The sequence below is a fragment of the Anabrus simplex genome, chromosome 1 (assembly GCF_040414725.1).
Source record: "Anabrus simplex isolate iqAnaSimp1 chromosome 1, ASM4041472v1, whole genome shotgun sequence".
NCBI lineage: Eukaryota > Metazoa > Arthropoda > Insecta > Orthoptera > Tettigoniidae > Anabrus > Anabrus simplex.
In genome coordinates this window covers 1747239296-1747253382 of record NC_090265.1, presented here as the reverse complement: position 1 = coordinate 1747253382, position 14087 = coordinate 1747239296, and the positions used below count along the sequence as shown (strand labels likewise).

Here is a 14087-nt window from a genome sequence, read left to right as displayed (position 1 = left end):
TTTTTGCCAGTAGTCTCCCATGATCTACCCTATCAAATGCCTTAGATAAGTCAATCGCGATACAGTCCATTTGACCTCCTGAATCCAGGATATCTGCTATATCTTGCTGGAATCCTACAAGTTGAGCTTCGGTGGAATACTGTAAGTGATCCACTTTCCACAAAGATAATCTCTGTTCAGGCAGCCAAGGAGATGCCTACACATACCATTATAGAGCTATCATTTAAAGCTATCTGTGAAGAAAACAGATTCATCTCCAACACACCCTTCTTCGTTCATCTGGGGACATGAGAATAAACAGAACTGTTCCTAACTCAGTCCCAACGATCTCTCACAAAACATAAGTGACTGTGCCGATGCTGAAGCTGGACAAGTAGCAGGTGTTCTGGAGTAGAGTTCAGTATCACGTAACCACCTCCTCGCTGTCAGCTCACTGACATTCGCACTTCATACCTGTTCATGCCGACTTCTGGCTTGAACCGCAGTAATGTGCTAGTCGCGCAGAATTTGATGGCGCAAGAACTGATCATCTATTGCAGAAGTTGACCACCTCCTACCAGATCCTGGCCTGTGAGAGTATGAACCCGGTTCCCATTACGTCTGCATGGTACGTGAAAATGTTGATGGAGCACAGTGTAACACCTCAGCCACATAATGCAAGCTGTGTCCAACCTCTACCAATGTCAGTGCCCTAGCAGTATCCTCTGAGCTCAATGGCATCTTCATTCTCACAAGTGCTGTTTAACACTGAGTAGAAGGTTACAGAATTCCCTCCCTCACACAGTGAGGTAACAGTTAGGGTATGGAAACAAAGATTTACACTCTGGTGATAGGCAGTCATTTACATCTGTGTAACACTATACCATACCATTCCGGTTTTTCCATAAAATGTACGGATGTTGAGTGTGTTTTACGGTTGTACGGATGAACAGCGTTATTGTACTGATTTTGAATATCCGCGTTTGGTTTTGCTTTCTGTGGTCAAATTTGATTTGTTTGACTTTTGATAGCAGCTGGTAATTTTCTGCTTTAGGAACTTTGGATTTCTCTTTTTGAAAGTTGGCAGGTATGCTATACTTTCAGGATTGTCTATTGTTGGCTATTATTGCCTATTGTTGATTTTATTCAATTTGGCAATCTTTTGAGAACATTTCCTAAGATTCAGTACATAGTAGTAAAAAGTTTAATAGGAGAGAGTGAGAAATGTTAAAATTTATATCATATATCAGTTTCTCAAATATCTTAAGGTGGTGTTTTCCTGTACGCTCATCAGTGTGTATATATACAGAGGGGTCCAGAAAAATGTAGACATTCTTTGATAGTTAATATCTTTGGAACAAAATGACATACCCTTGCAATTCTTGCATGGTAGCATAGTCCATTGTTTTCTCAACAGATGATGGTCACGTGAATGGTGGGACAATCTTGGTGCATTTTCCAGCAGATGACAGTGCAGCAATGAATGAAGTACAATTGCGTTTGAGCAACGCAAGGCCGTATTGCTATGGGCTTTATGTCGCACCGACACAGAAAGGTCTTATGGTGACGATGGGATAGGAAAGGCCTAGGAGTTGGAAGGAAGCAGCCGTGGCCTTAATTAAGGTACAGCCCCAGCATTTGCCTGGTGTGAAAATGGGAAACCACGGAAAACCATTTTCAGGGCTGCCGATAGTGGGATTCGAACCTACTATCTCCCGGATGCAAGCTCACAGCCACGCGCCTCTACGCGCATGGCCAACTCACCCGGTAAGGCCGTATTGAAGTGGTACTGGAAGTATGAAAATGATGGAGGTACAATGGCAATGGCGTAGTGTGTACAGAACTCAGCCACCAACAAGTACAACAATTTATTGTATTCGGGATAAATTTGAAGCCGATGGTACTGTTCAAGATGTGCATAAGAAAAGTTTCCAACTCTGCTTTGTTGCAACATTTTACTAGGTTACCTCAAAAATCTGTGAATCAGGCTGCCTCACTACCACAGAGATGTCAGAGCCTACTTGGATGAAAATCTACCTGGACGACGGATAGGTCGAAGAGGAACTGTTGAGTACTCACCATGGTCTCCAGACCTTACACCTCTTGACTTCTACCTATGGGGGACCTTGAATTTTATTGACAGAAGCCAACTACACTGAATGAGCTACGAGAAACCATTAAGGTAAGCCGATCAACTGTACGATGTTTGCAGCATATGAAGATACACCTCAACAGTTACGGTACCTTCAAAGAAGAATGGGCCAATCAAACCGTGTTTTGTGTGGCTATCACACCAGCAACACTGACAGCCATAGTTCAGTCAGCAGTTCGTGCAATAATTGTAATGGTATGTCATTTTGTTCCATTAATATTGACCATCAAAGATTGCCAACATTTTTCTGGACTCCTCTGTATATATAAAATGTTGTATTATGGTTTTCCTTTGATATATTTCTGCAAAATTTCATTTTATCAACAGTTGTACATAGATCAGTGTGTTATATCTGATTTAATGATTTTATTTTTTTTTCCTTTTACAGAATGGAACTTTAAAGATCATTGATAGAAAGAAGCATATCTTCAAGTTATCTCAAGGAGAATACATTGTGCCTGAGAAGATTGAAAACATGTACCTCCGCAGTCAATATGTTCAACAAGTGTTTGTGTGTGGCGAGTCCCTCAAGGTAAGCTACAAGTCACCTGCAACAGTCAGTTTTGTTTGTTTGTAATATTGGCTATCAGCACTTAAACCAGTTCACCTGATATTAACATTTCATATGTTCAGTCAGAAAGATGTAACGGATTTTTAATTTCTACTAGTCTAATATTCAACTTTACTGTTTAAAAAAACACTTTGAAACATTTTATAAGAGGGGTACTTTTCTCTTTACTAGTGGAATTCCCTAGTCCTCACATGAAGTTTTTCTGTTAATGAAACTCGTAAGGAAACAACTTGCTACCTGCCATCAGTTCACAAGTTGTACCAAACATGCTAAGCCTAGACATCTCAGTCAAACTGCCTCGGCTACACTTGTCTGTGCTGTATGTAGAATATACCAGGTGTATGCATAAGTCTTTTCTGGTTTCACTAAGAAACAGTACGCAACGCATGAATTTGACACATACGTCAGTTTGTTCGTCTGACATTAACCTACCAACACACACAAGTTAAGTCCACCAAACATTAGTGTCTGTGTTGTGTCCGGTGGAACCAAAGCAGTATAGTGTATTATGAACTTTTGAAGCCCAACGAAACCAATAATGCACAACGCTATCACCAGCAAATGATTAATTTAAATCAAGCATTGATCGAAAGATGACCGGAATGGGCCAGAAGACACGGCAAAGTGAATTTTGTTACACGACAATGCGCCGTCTCACACAGCAAAACCAGTGAAAGACACTTTGAAATCGCTTGGATGGGACATCCTTCCGCACCCGCCGTACTTCCCCAACCTGGCACCATCTGACTATCATCTCTTCGCATCAATGGGGGATGCCCTCGCAGAGCAGCACTTCAGCAATTTTGAGGAAGTTGGAAAATGGGTTGACGAATGCTGCAAAATACAAGCAGTTTTTCTGACACCGTATTCATAACTTACCTGAAAGATGAGGGATGTGTGTAGAAGCCGCCATTACAAAATATGGTCTGCCTGCCAAAACAGTGGCCAATGGTCAAACCACAGACAAAACCACGACTAGAGACATGTGAGCCCAAGCGATATAAAAATGTATTATTGCAGCTCACAACCTATTGCTCCTTAAACATTGCATAATTTTACTCTTTTCTTTTTTATTCCATATGGGTTGAATTTTCCAGAAAGGTTTCTTAACTGTTACTAATGACCTAAGAGGAACCTCTACATAAAATTTCACTCCCGTCAGTTTGGTGGATTGTGAGATATCATGAGTGAGTGAGTGGTATTTTTATATATATATATTTATATACCGTACACTCATATAAAAAAGTTCAGCATATTTGTAGTTTACCCACCAAAATCTAACATTTATGATTTATAGTTTTATATTTTTTTAAGTTGCTTTACGTCGCACAGACACACATAGGTCTTATAACGACGATGGGATAGGAAAGGGCTAGGAGTGGGAAGGAGGTGGCATTTTAAAATAACCACATGCAATCTCGAGAAGATTCAACAGAGATCAAATCAGCCTTCACCATAAGCTGAGACTACTAATGTTCTTTTATAATTTAACACTATTGTTGCAATATAGCAAGGCTTACAGGTCATCCTTGTTTCTGTTTTCAGTCCTGTATTGTTGCTGTAGTGGTACCTGATGTAGATGTGATAAAGTCCTGGGCCTGTGAGAATCAGATTCCTGGTACACTCTCGGTTCTGTGTGCTAATCCTGAAGTCAAGAAACTTATAATGGATGACATGATAGCCTGGGGCAAGGAAGGAGGACTCCGATCCTTTGAACAGGTCAGCATCAAGTTACAAGGAGAAAGCTTGTCTGTGAATACAGCAGTATGTGAAGTGTGCAGCTTATTTATTGTCCCTTACTGTTTTTACATTTGTTCTTATCTTTGCCAGTGGCAGTTTGTGGGGTTCACAAGGAATGGAGCACAATGTTTTGGGTCTTTTAGCCAAATAATGAGTTAGTTAGACAACCACACATTCAATCCCATTTTTGTACTTTTTAATAAAAATTATATGTTCTATTTTTATCCCTAAATACCTGAGTTATACAAAGTTTAGCTAATGGTGGACCTAAGTCCTTTGCAAGTAATCAGTCCTCATAATTTTGGGTTCCAGTTTGTAACTATCTCACCTAATTCATTTTACTTACTATAACAAATCACAGACAAATAATATGTGAATATTCACAAAAGTCTTTTCTAAAATGCATCGAATAGTGTCGTACACTATAACCACACATTAGAATAAACAGTAACCAAGTGTTTATTTCCCGAGTTTCACTTGTTTAGTTTAGCCTGGCCAACACAACTGCATGGGAAACTAACAAGCACATTAGTGTCTGTGTTGTGTCTGGTGTATTATGAACTCTCAAAGCCCAACAAAACCATTAATGCACAATGCTATCGCTAAATTCCTTTATCATAAATGAAATGTTTTTATACTGCAAGAAGCTGAAATAACCATTAAATTCCTACATGAACATACATGGTTTTTTTTAATTCCACCTGCTAAAAGCATCTTGAATCTGCTAGGTCTGGCTGAAAAATTGCTATATTGGCACCATTGATGTGGTTCACTCTAGTACAGTGAAAACTAATACTGCAAGAAAATTTATCTCTTTGGTTTATATTTTTCTCACATTATTTGTGTTTCTAGTTTCATACACTTTTTATCATGAGAAATCTTTCCTTCATTGAAGAAAGGGGACTGAAACTTTCTAGGAAAGAAAATTTCTGTCGACCTTCCAGAAAATTAACAAAATTGTTCCTGTCACCATCTAGTGTACAGAATATAAACTATGCATTATGGTGCCAAAGTATCTCATCGCAAAATCAGTCAATTTTACCATTACCCCGCTTCCTTCTCTCGCACCTCTAAGTGAGGGTATGGTGCTGGCGAATGAGAAAGAAAGTTCACAACTAGAATGTGACCATTGCTACATTGTCAAGTTTCTTCTAGCATATGAGAAAGGAGTGTAATGCTTAAACACTATGAAAACCATCTTTTAAAGAAGAAGAATTTTGTAAATACATGTTACCTTAAATGCTTCCTTAATGGTAGGGCACATGACCTAAGGGTAGAACTTCACCTAGTCTTTGCTTTGTGTTCTTCCTATGACCACACTAGCCAGCCGTTATGTATATCATTGTGTGTGTTCCCAGCTTTTTCTGATTATGATAATTTCAAAACAGATAACGCTTCCTATTTGCTAACAACAATGTTGGGTATTGGTTTTACAGCCCACCAACTACTTTAAAGTTTTTGAGAAATGAAGTGCAGAAATCTTGTCCCTCAGGATTCTTTCATGCACCAGACACACAAGACAAGTGTATTTGAGTACCTTCAAATATCACCAAACTGAGCTCGGTTGCATACTTTGTATTTAACTGAATTTCATTTAACCCCTTAACTGAGCATTAATTTTCCGCATGTTACATTTTTTTTTTTAACTTCAGATAATTTTTCATCAATAATAAAATGTTTAAATATTGTCAGTGGTTCTGGTTTATCCCCAAAGTTAGCATGAATCCCACTATTGCCAGTAAAATTGAATCTATTGCGCAGCCTTCCAAACGTGACCCAGTCAGTCTGAATGTCTTCAATTTTTTCACATTCGTGTCTGTCGTTGTGGAATTCATCATTCGATTTGGAAGAATAATTGTCACTTTTGTTGCAAAACAAGAGCATTCGTTCAATATCACTGCTAAATTACTATGTTTATTTACACTTGGGGATTTTAGTGCAGAAGCCATATTGCTTCAACTACTGACCACATGGAAAACGAGTGCATGGTCACGTGAATTCTACATGGAATACGACATTCCATGGAAATAAAATGTAGTACTTTGTTGCAAAGTAAGACCAATAGATGTCAGAATTATCTATAAACTTCTGACGCTTATAAGCGGTTGACACAATCTGTAATAAACACATGCAGTGACAAGTGTGTTCCAGCAACACCGCACAAGAGAGACATCAACAGGTGTAGGAAGATAGCCCCTTACAACACGTAAGGCTTGGCTCTTAATCCCATTTCTCAACACAGAGACTTGGCACCAGGGACCACTGGCTGCTGGACCATGGGACCAACCTGTGGCCCAAAGCCCGGACGCTAGTGGACCCGAGCCGCTGCCGGCAGTGACAAGGAGGACTGGTCCCCATAATAATTGACAATGGCAAGGAAATGGTTATGACTGCATGACACGTATTTCTAACTAACATAACCTCTGGAACTTTCCAGCCCACATCCTTGCATGTGCTATCAACAAAAAGTCAGGTTTTACATGTAGGCTCTTCCTTTTTCTGCCAATGTGGTTTTTCCCGACTCTTGATACCATGCCCTAACACCGCCTTACCAACACAAATATCTACTTGGTAGCATGTCTGACATGGAAACAGGCCGATACTTCTGTAGTATCATCTCCCACTCCTCCCGGCTATATTTCTTCTTAGAACTAATAACATGTCAGAGGCAATGTAGAATAGTGACAATTGCCACACAGGGGCAGTGGGCTTTGGGAGCCCCCTCGAAAAAGAAAAAAACTGTAATAAACACACAAACTTGGATGATGCTTATAAATGGTTCACGGAACTTGCAAAATATGACCTTGACACTTATAAGCGGTTGATGCTGGGAAGGGGTTAATAGTCCTTGTAATGCTGATGTTATTTATTTAGAAGCCTATATTACATGATTAATTATTATTATTATTATAGCTGCCTCTGTGGATCCGTGGTAGAGTGTCGGCCTCTGAATCCCAAGATAGCGGGTTCAAACCCGGCAAAGGTAGTCGGATTTTTGAAGGGCGGAAAAAAGTCCATTCGACACTCCATGTCGTACGATGTCGGCATGTAAAAGATCTCTGGTGATACATTTGGTATTTACCCGACAAAATTAATTAAATCTCAGCCATAGACGCCCAAGAGAGATCCGGTTTACTCTGTCTGCCATCTAGCGGACCTAGAGTAAAACGGAACGTCGAAATTGACGAGCAGACAGCCAGATGGCGTCAAATCGAAATGTCTGCACACGGTAGCTGAGGCCATACGATTATTATTATTATTATTATTATTATTATTATTATTATTATTATTATTATTATTATTATTATTATTATTATTATTATTATTATTTTGTATCTAATATAAAATTTCCTTGTAATTTTCAGGTGAAGGATATCTATCTTCATCCTGATCCATTCTCTGTACAAAATGGTTTGTTGACTCCAACCCTGAAGAGCAAACGGCCACAACTGAAAGCCTACTTTAAGCCTCAAATTGAAGATATGTATTCAAAATTGACATAGGAATGTGTTTGAATGGATGTATTTCTGTGAAACCCAGGAATGGACCAAATCCTGAGAACATAGAAATACATAGTGGTGAAATGTAGTGAATGGAAGAAGAATTTCATACATGTTTACTGGGACTCCTTAAAGTGACTGCAGTGAGATCCAGTTTCAAGTGATGTACAGTGTCCTGAATGAGTGAGATTGAGTTGACGAACATGTGTGCGGAAAAACGGGCAGGGTGGTTACTAGTGAATGGGGTTTATGGGTGGGCACCTTTATTTTGTGTACTATTGCTCCCTGACAGAGGAAGATTGTTTGTTAATGGTCATGAAGGTGACCATAACTTATTTAAAAATTCAGAACACATCTTTATTAAGGATATCTGCAAAATGAAAATTCTCACCACACAAAGGTATTTCTCAAAAAATGTCTCATCTAAACGTGAAATACTAAAGTTGAAGCAATCTGTTGTTAGTTTTTACCACAGTTTAAAATATATTATTTTCATATAGATCCACCCTATTCTTTGTAAATAAGGAAAGAAGCTGGCAGATTTGATTCTAAGAATATCTTAAGAATCAACCTTGTTAATTGGAGGTTGAACTGAAAGACCCCAAAGAAAATGACTAATTGCCTTTGAACCTGAAATGTGATACAAAGAATTATTTAGATATCCAGGAACAATATTACATTATGTCCAACAAATATTTTGTTCCAAAACGGCTTATAGTAAATGACTAAAACTTGCTTTACCTCACTCTGCTTAAAAATTCCATGCATTTGAACTTGTAAACTACCTATGATTTGATTCAGTTCACAGCCAAGGATTAAGGTATAAAGTAGCTTCTTTTGATTTAGATTCTCCACATTTTCTCTAGTCATTGTCACTGAAGATAAGACTGTCAAATTATATATTAGTCCTGAGTATTTTGTACTCCTGATGATACTCAAAGAAGCCGCACACTTCCAATAAGTTTACATATTTCAAGTACAGAATGGTATTGCATTCACCTACACTTTTTATGTGACGATTCGAAAGTATCATTAGTCTGGATGAAATGTTCACCAACTGAACATCATACTTTTGTAAAGGATAATTTTTAAAAAACTGATAATCCTATAGAACAAATCAGTCAAAAATTTAGGCAAAATATCAACAAAATATTTGCAACTTGATCCCCAGTCTTCGACACATTAAAGCAGAGTATTATGAATGGAAATGATGCATTGCTTGTCCTATCCCTTGTTTACAACAAATGCTTTATAACTCTATGGATTTAAATTGTCACCTCGTGAAATTACCAGTGTTTCGCCACAGTGTGGCATAAGGCTCATGAGTTGGATTGCCACACCTTGCCAAGATGCTGCCAGCTACTGTTCTGCTCAGAAGACTGAGATGCTAAAATTGAATACATAAGAGCATCATCAAGATGGGCAGCTTTTGAGGGAATTTCTTTTGAAAAGAACTACTTTACTGACAGTGCAACAAAAGATAAACAGGTTTCATCTTATACATTTCATTTTTTCCATTGTGTGTTTGACATCACACTAACTCATAGGTTTTCAATGATGATGGGATAGGAAAGGGTTTGAACTGGGAAGGGAGCAACATTGGCCTTAATTAGTTGGAATCCATAGAAAACATATTCACAGCTACAAGCAGTGGGGTTCAAACTTGCTATCTCCCAAGTGCAAGCTTACAGGTAAATGACTCATTCCATGTAGCCAACTTACTTGGTTTAACAATATTTTAATTAAGGGCTTAGAATTTTATTTTATTTTATTCTGCCAGCCCCGCTGTTAACCTGCCTCTTACCCGGAGCCTCAGGTTCAATTCCCAGCCAGGTCAGAGGATTTTTACCTCTATCTGAGGACTGGTTCAAGTTCTAAACAGCCTATGTGATTACATTTGAGGAGCTATCTGATGGTGAGATAGCAGCCCCTGTCTAGAAAGCCAAGAACAATGGCCAAGAGGATTCGTCATGCTGATGACATGACACCTCGTAATCTGCAGAACTTTGGGCTGAGCAGCGGTCACTTGGTAGGCCATGGCCCTTTAGGGGCTGTTGCACCATGAGGTTTGGCTTGGTTTATTTTTATTTTACAACTTTCCTAATTATTGGTTTGCCACTAGGATAAAGTATACTTCATTTTTTAATATATATGTATATCACCACTACTAAAAGATTATAAAAATCACTTTCTAATAAAAACAAGAGATATTCACATCAGTGTGGTAATTTGAAAAAAATAATCTCAAGACATAAAACAGTAAAAGGTACTAAGAAACAACAATAAGTAAGCAATTACAATAAATACTTCAATGTAGTAGGTGAATGCTTTATTACACTAGGGATTTAGGTTTTCATCTCATCCATTCTTTCAGATCTTATATTCCAAACTTATTTTGTGCAGAATCAGTTCTGTCAATTAAAGCTGCTTGCTCAGCTACATGTTACAAACTAATATATCCCAGCATGTCCTGAAAGCTGAATGACAAAATAAACTCTTATTCCAATGAGAGATCAACATTTGTCTGGATAGTACTTTGGTTTAAGTTCTGTCGCTGCCTTCTTGAGAGTTGCTTCCTCTCCGTAGCACATTTAACAGAAATAGTATGTGTTTTTTAATCTATATTTCAAAACATTTGTATTAATAATGTTATCTACAGAGAATTTTAAGGCAAATGTTTCATTCCATGTTCTTTTCCTGATATAGTTTGAAGTTTTCTTTCTTTTTCCTTCCTCTATAGAATAGCAACCTAGACTCAAAGAGATATAGGAAGAACTGTCCAATTTCTTATCCCTCAATTTCAATTCAGGCATTGTTTACTTGAATAAGAAATTATAAACTACGTGCGATGCTGAGTGTTCTGAATGGTTTGCAAGTAAATTTCTGAGCTTGTTCCCCAACTATATTTACAACATTCTTCTGCCCAGTTTTGCATTCAAAATATTTTACTCCTAGATCCTCCATCTCATTTAGAGAAAGCTTTCCCATGTAAGCAATAGAATTTAATGCATTTTGCTGTTGAATAAGTTTTAAGTAACACAAATGTTTTAAGAAATCTTCTATCATTCATTGTAATTCTTCTCCCTTCCTTGTTTTAACTGTCAATATTGTTCATGATTGGATTGACTTAATGCATACGGTATATTAAACTTCACTTTCATATCTTGCTATTGTCATTTCTTTGTGTTCTTAGTTATGGCAGTATTAATAACAGTATAAGCCCAGGAATCTTGTATATAAATGTGGACATAGGCTGGAAAGATATTACAATTTAATAGTTAATCTGTCTGTTCAAACTAAAGCTTTGTTTTTGTTAAATTATTGATACTTTGCACCAAGGAGCTTAACTTCAGCCCTGTGCTGAATGCTGACATGTTAGTTTATAACTACTGTACATCTATTCTTCAAAGTAATTGAATGAATATATTTGTGCAGAGGAGGTAATATTGGTGAATCTACAACATCTGTTGTAGCATATTACGATCTAAGCGATGAAGAATATTGCTGTTTACCGGTACAAGGTTTTGCCAAGTGGGAGGAAGACTAAATACTGTTGATCACAGTAGCATTACTGTTCAAATATTCTAGGTATTACATTTTAATCTGACTGAAAATTGTCTTCCACTGTTGCAAACTAAAAGAAAAAATTAATAAATGAGAACCATCGCATATGAATGTATGAACTGTATACTATGGGCAGTTGATATATTGTGAACTGAAAAGTTGTAGAAAATAATATTTAATTCCTCAAGAAAGATCACAGCAGCCGTTTCCTTGCCGCATATTTCTATTTTAACAGATCCATGCAACTTTGTGGAAAAACTGTGATGTAAAATAGAAGCAGAATTTTGTGCTACTGAATTAGTTCCTGTTTTAATGATGTTACATATAATAAACTTGCTATCGATAAGATAAAGAAGTTACTATAATAAAATTCTCACCAAGCAAGATACACAGAAAATCACATGTTAATATTAACTTTTCCATACTCTGCAAACCTAAATTGTTTAAAGAAATTGTGGTCAAAGTTGAAACATAAGAAATTGGAAAATTTGTAAACCCAAATGATTTTGAGAAAGACAGAGGTAGTAAATATCTGAAAAACAATAGATCATGAGCTTCTGGTGGACTATTTTTCTTGTCTTTCCAAGTTTAATTTCTCCTTCAAGAAGATATTAAGTTATCACTAATTTGATAATAATATTACTATTGTGAGACCAGCCAGAGAATAGCTCTGGCAGTTCCAGAGTGAGCTTCAGGGAATATTCTTAGGCAATTGCTCAGCAAGTCCTGTTACAGGGATCTATTTTGATTTCTTGTCAACAACCCGCTGTTGCCGGCATTGAGCCTCTACTGGTCACGAGGCGCAATTGTTGCATTGCTCTCTCATGCTGTCGTACTCACATTTCAAGTCTCTTTGTAGTGCAGATTAAAAACAAATAAAGTGTTTGCAGGGGTGCATTCTTATAAATAGTGTGTACGTGAAAAAGGTGTGCGATTGAAATTTAAGTTAACTGTAGATGTTCCTATTATTTTGATGAGAGCAATGGCTTGTTCTGATAATGACAAAAAATACTTGGTCGGGGTCTGACTCAGAATAGACAATCCAGACAGTTCGTATATAATTTAAGAACATATTTTGAAGAAGAATGCAAAAATGGTGGATCTCTCATTCCTGTATTGTAGGTAGCAGAAAGACCTACCACAGCTCTGAAAATCAGACAGATGACAATTTTTAAAAATAACAAGGTAGAAGTGTCCAGATTGTTTCCATCAAAAAAGAAGCCCACACTGTGAGATAGTGGGCTCTTCTCCCTTGAAATAAGGTAAGCTCAACTTTGTAAACTCTCGGTAACTTGGTTACATGAATATTTCTCTTTCATTTATTTTCATTTTTTTTTTTTTTTTTTTTTTTTCACTGGACATAAACATGCCCTATTTAAATGCTATCACTTTTATTACTTGTCCCCTAGTTTTGAGTGTACATTCTTGAAATATTCTTAATAATCACCTTACTGGCTTTAGAAATTCCTGTGCCAATCAGCCAGTGATCTTGGTTGGTTCCCATTTCAAGGAAACAAATAGTGGTCACTCTACTGTCTTCTATGTGCTAGCTTATCTTCACAAGTTGAGTGATGCAGAAAATAGCTGTGCTAATTTCAGAGAACAGCTTTTGTTTTGGAGAAATGGGAATTTATACAGTACAGTTCTGTGGGCAAAGTCTATGGTTAAATTCTTACGGCGATAAGCGGCATTACATACTCTACATTTATGCTGAATGTCTGGCTCCATGGCTAAATGGTCATTGGTTACATGGGTCCCGGGTTTGATTCCTGGCAGGGTCGGAAATTTTAACCATAATTGGTTAATTCCCCTGGCACGGGGACTGGGTGTATGTGTCATGTTCATCATCATTTCATCCTCATCATAACACGCAGGTCCCCTACGGGTGTCAAATCAAAAGACCTGTACCTGTCGAGCCAAAGTCCTCGGACACGTCCCGGCACTAAAAGGAATACACCATTTCATTTAATGCTAAATATAATATTATATAGATGTGATATTAATGATTAGTTATTTTAAATCAATAATTTTGGTTCCTAAAATCATACCTCAATCAACCTCGGTTCATTTCTGCACGTGTTCTTGAATATCTATCTGTGATTAAATTTTAAAAACACCTCTGTTTGAAATTATTCCATCTACGAAGTAGGTTAACCACACACTGAAATCCTGTTGAAGTTCAAATTGGAGTGATAGACTGTGCGCCTGTGTTCATCAACTCACCGGCTGGGAACTCTCGTAAAGAGCACGTGCCTCCCGGCAGGTAGCTAGGCAATGCCATTCACAAATGTCAGAGGTATTCTCTCCGTCGCCCAATAAGAACAGAAATAGCAATCATTATTTCTGAAGGATTCTAATACAAGATGAATAAATTACATGTTTAGGTACTCATTTGTTAAATCATTACATGCAATAATATTTCATTTTGAAATTCAATTAAAATTAAAATTATTAAGTTCATTTCTACACAGAACTGTGTAATGAAGTGTATCATTTTGATTCTGTGAGATTTTGAAATGAAAAGTCACATCTCTGCGGCTTGAATTTCATATAAAACTAGAAGTCCCATGACTATGATCAC

The 14087-nt window shown here is 37.4% G+C and overlaps 1 protein-coding gene across 5 annotated transcripts in view; it reads left to right on the top strand.

Moving 5' to 3' along the window:
* The window catches only part of LOC136858740 (long-chain-fatty-acid--CoA ligase 1), a 488109-nt gene extending 476058 nt beyond the window's left edge, over positions 1–12051 (top strand). For all 5 annotated transcript variants that reach the window (XM_067138498.2, XM_067138499.2, XM_068225679.1 and 2 more), the window contains exons 10-12: positions 2520–2663; positions 4248–4421; positions 7808–12051. In XM_067138498.2, coding sequence (XP_066994599.2) covers positions 2520–2663; positions 4248–4421; positions 7808–7945 — 456 coding nt within the window. In that variant the 3' untranslated portion in view covers positions 7946–12051. The remainder of the gene's footprint in view (positions 1–2519; positions 2664–4247; positions 4422–7807) is intronic.
* Positions 12052–14087: the final 2036 nt, after the last annotated feature.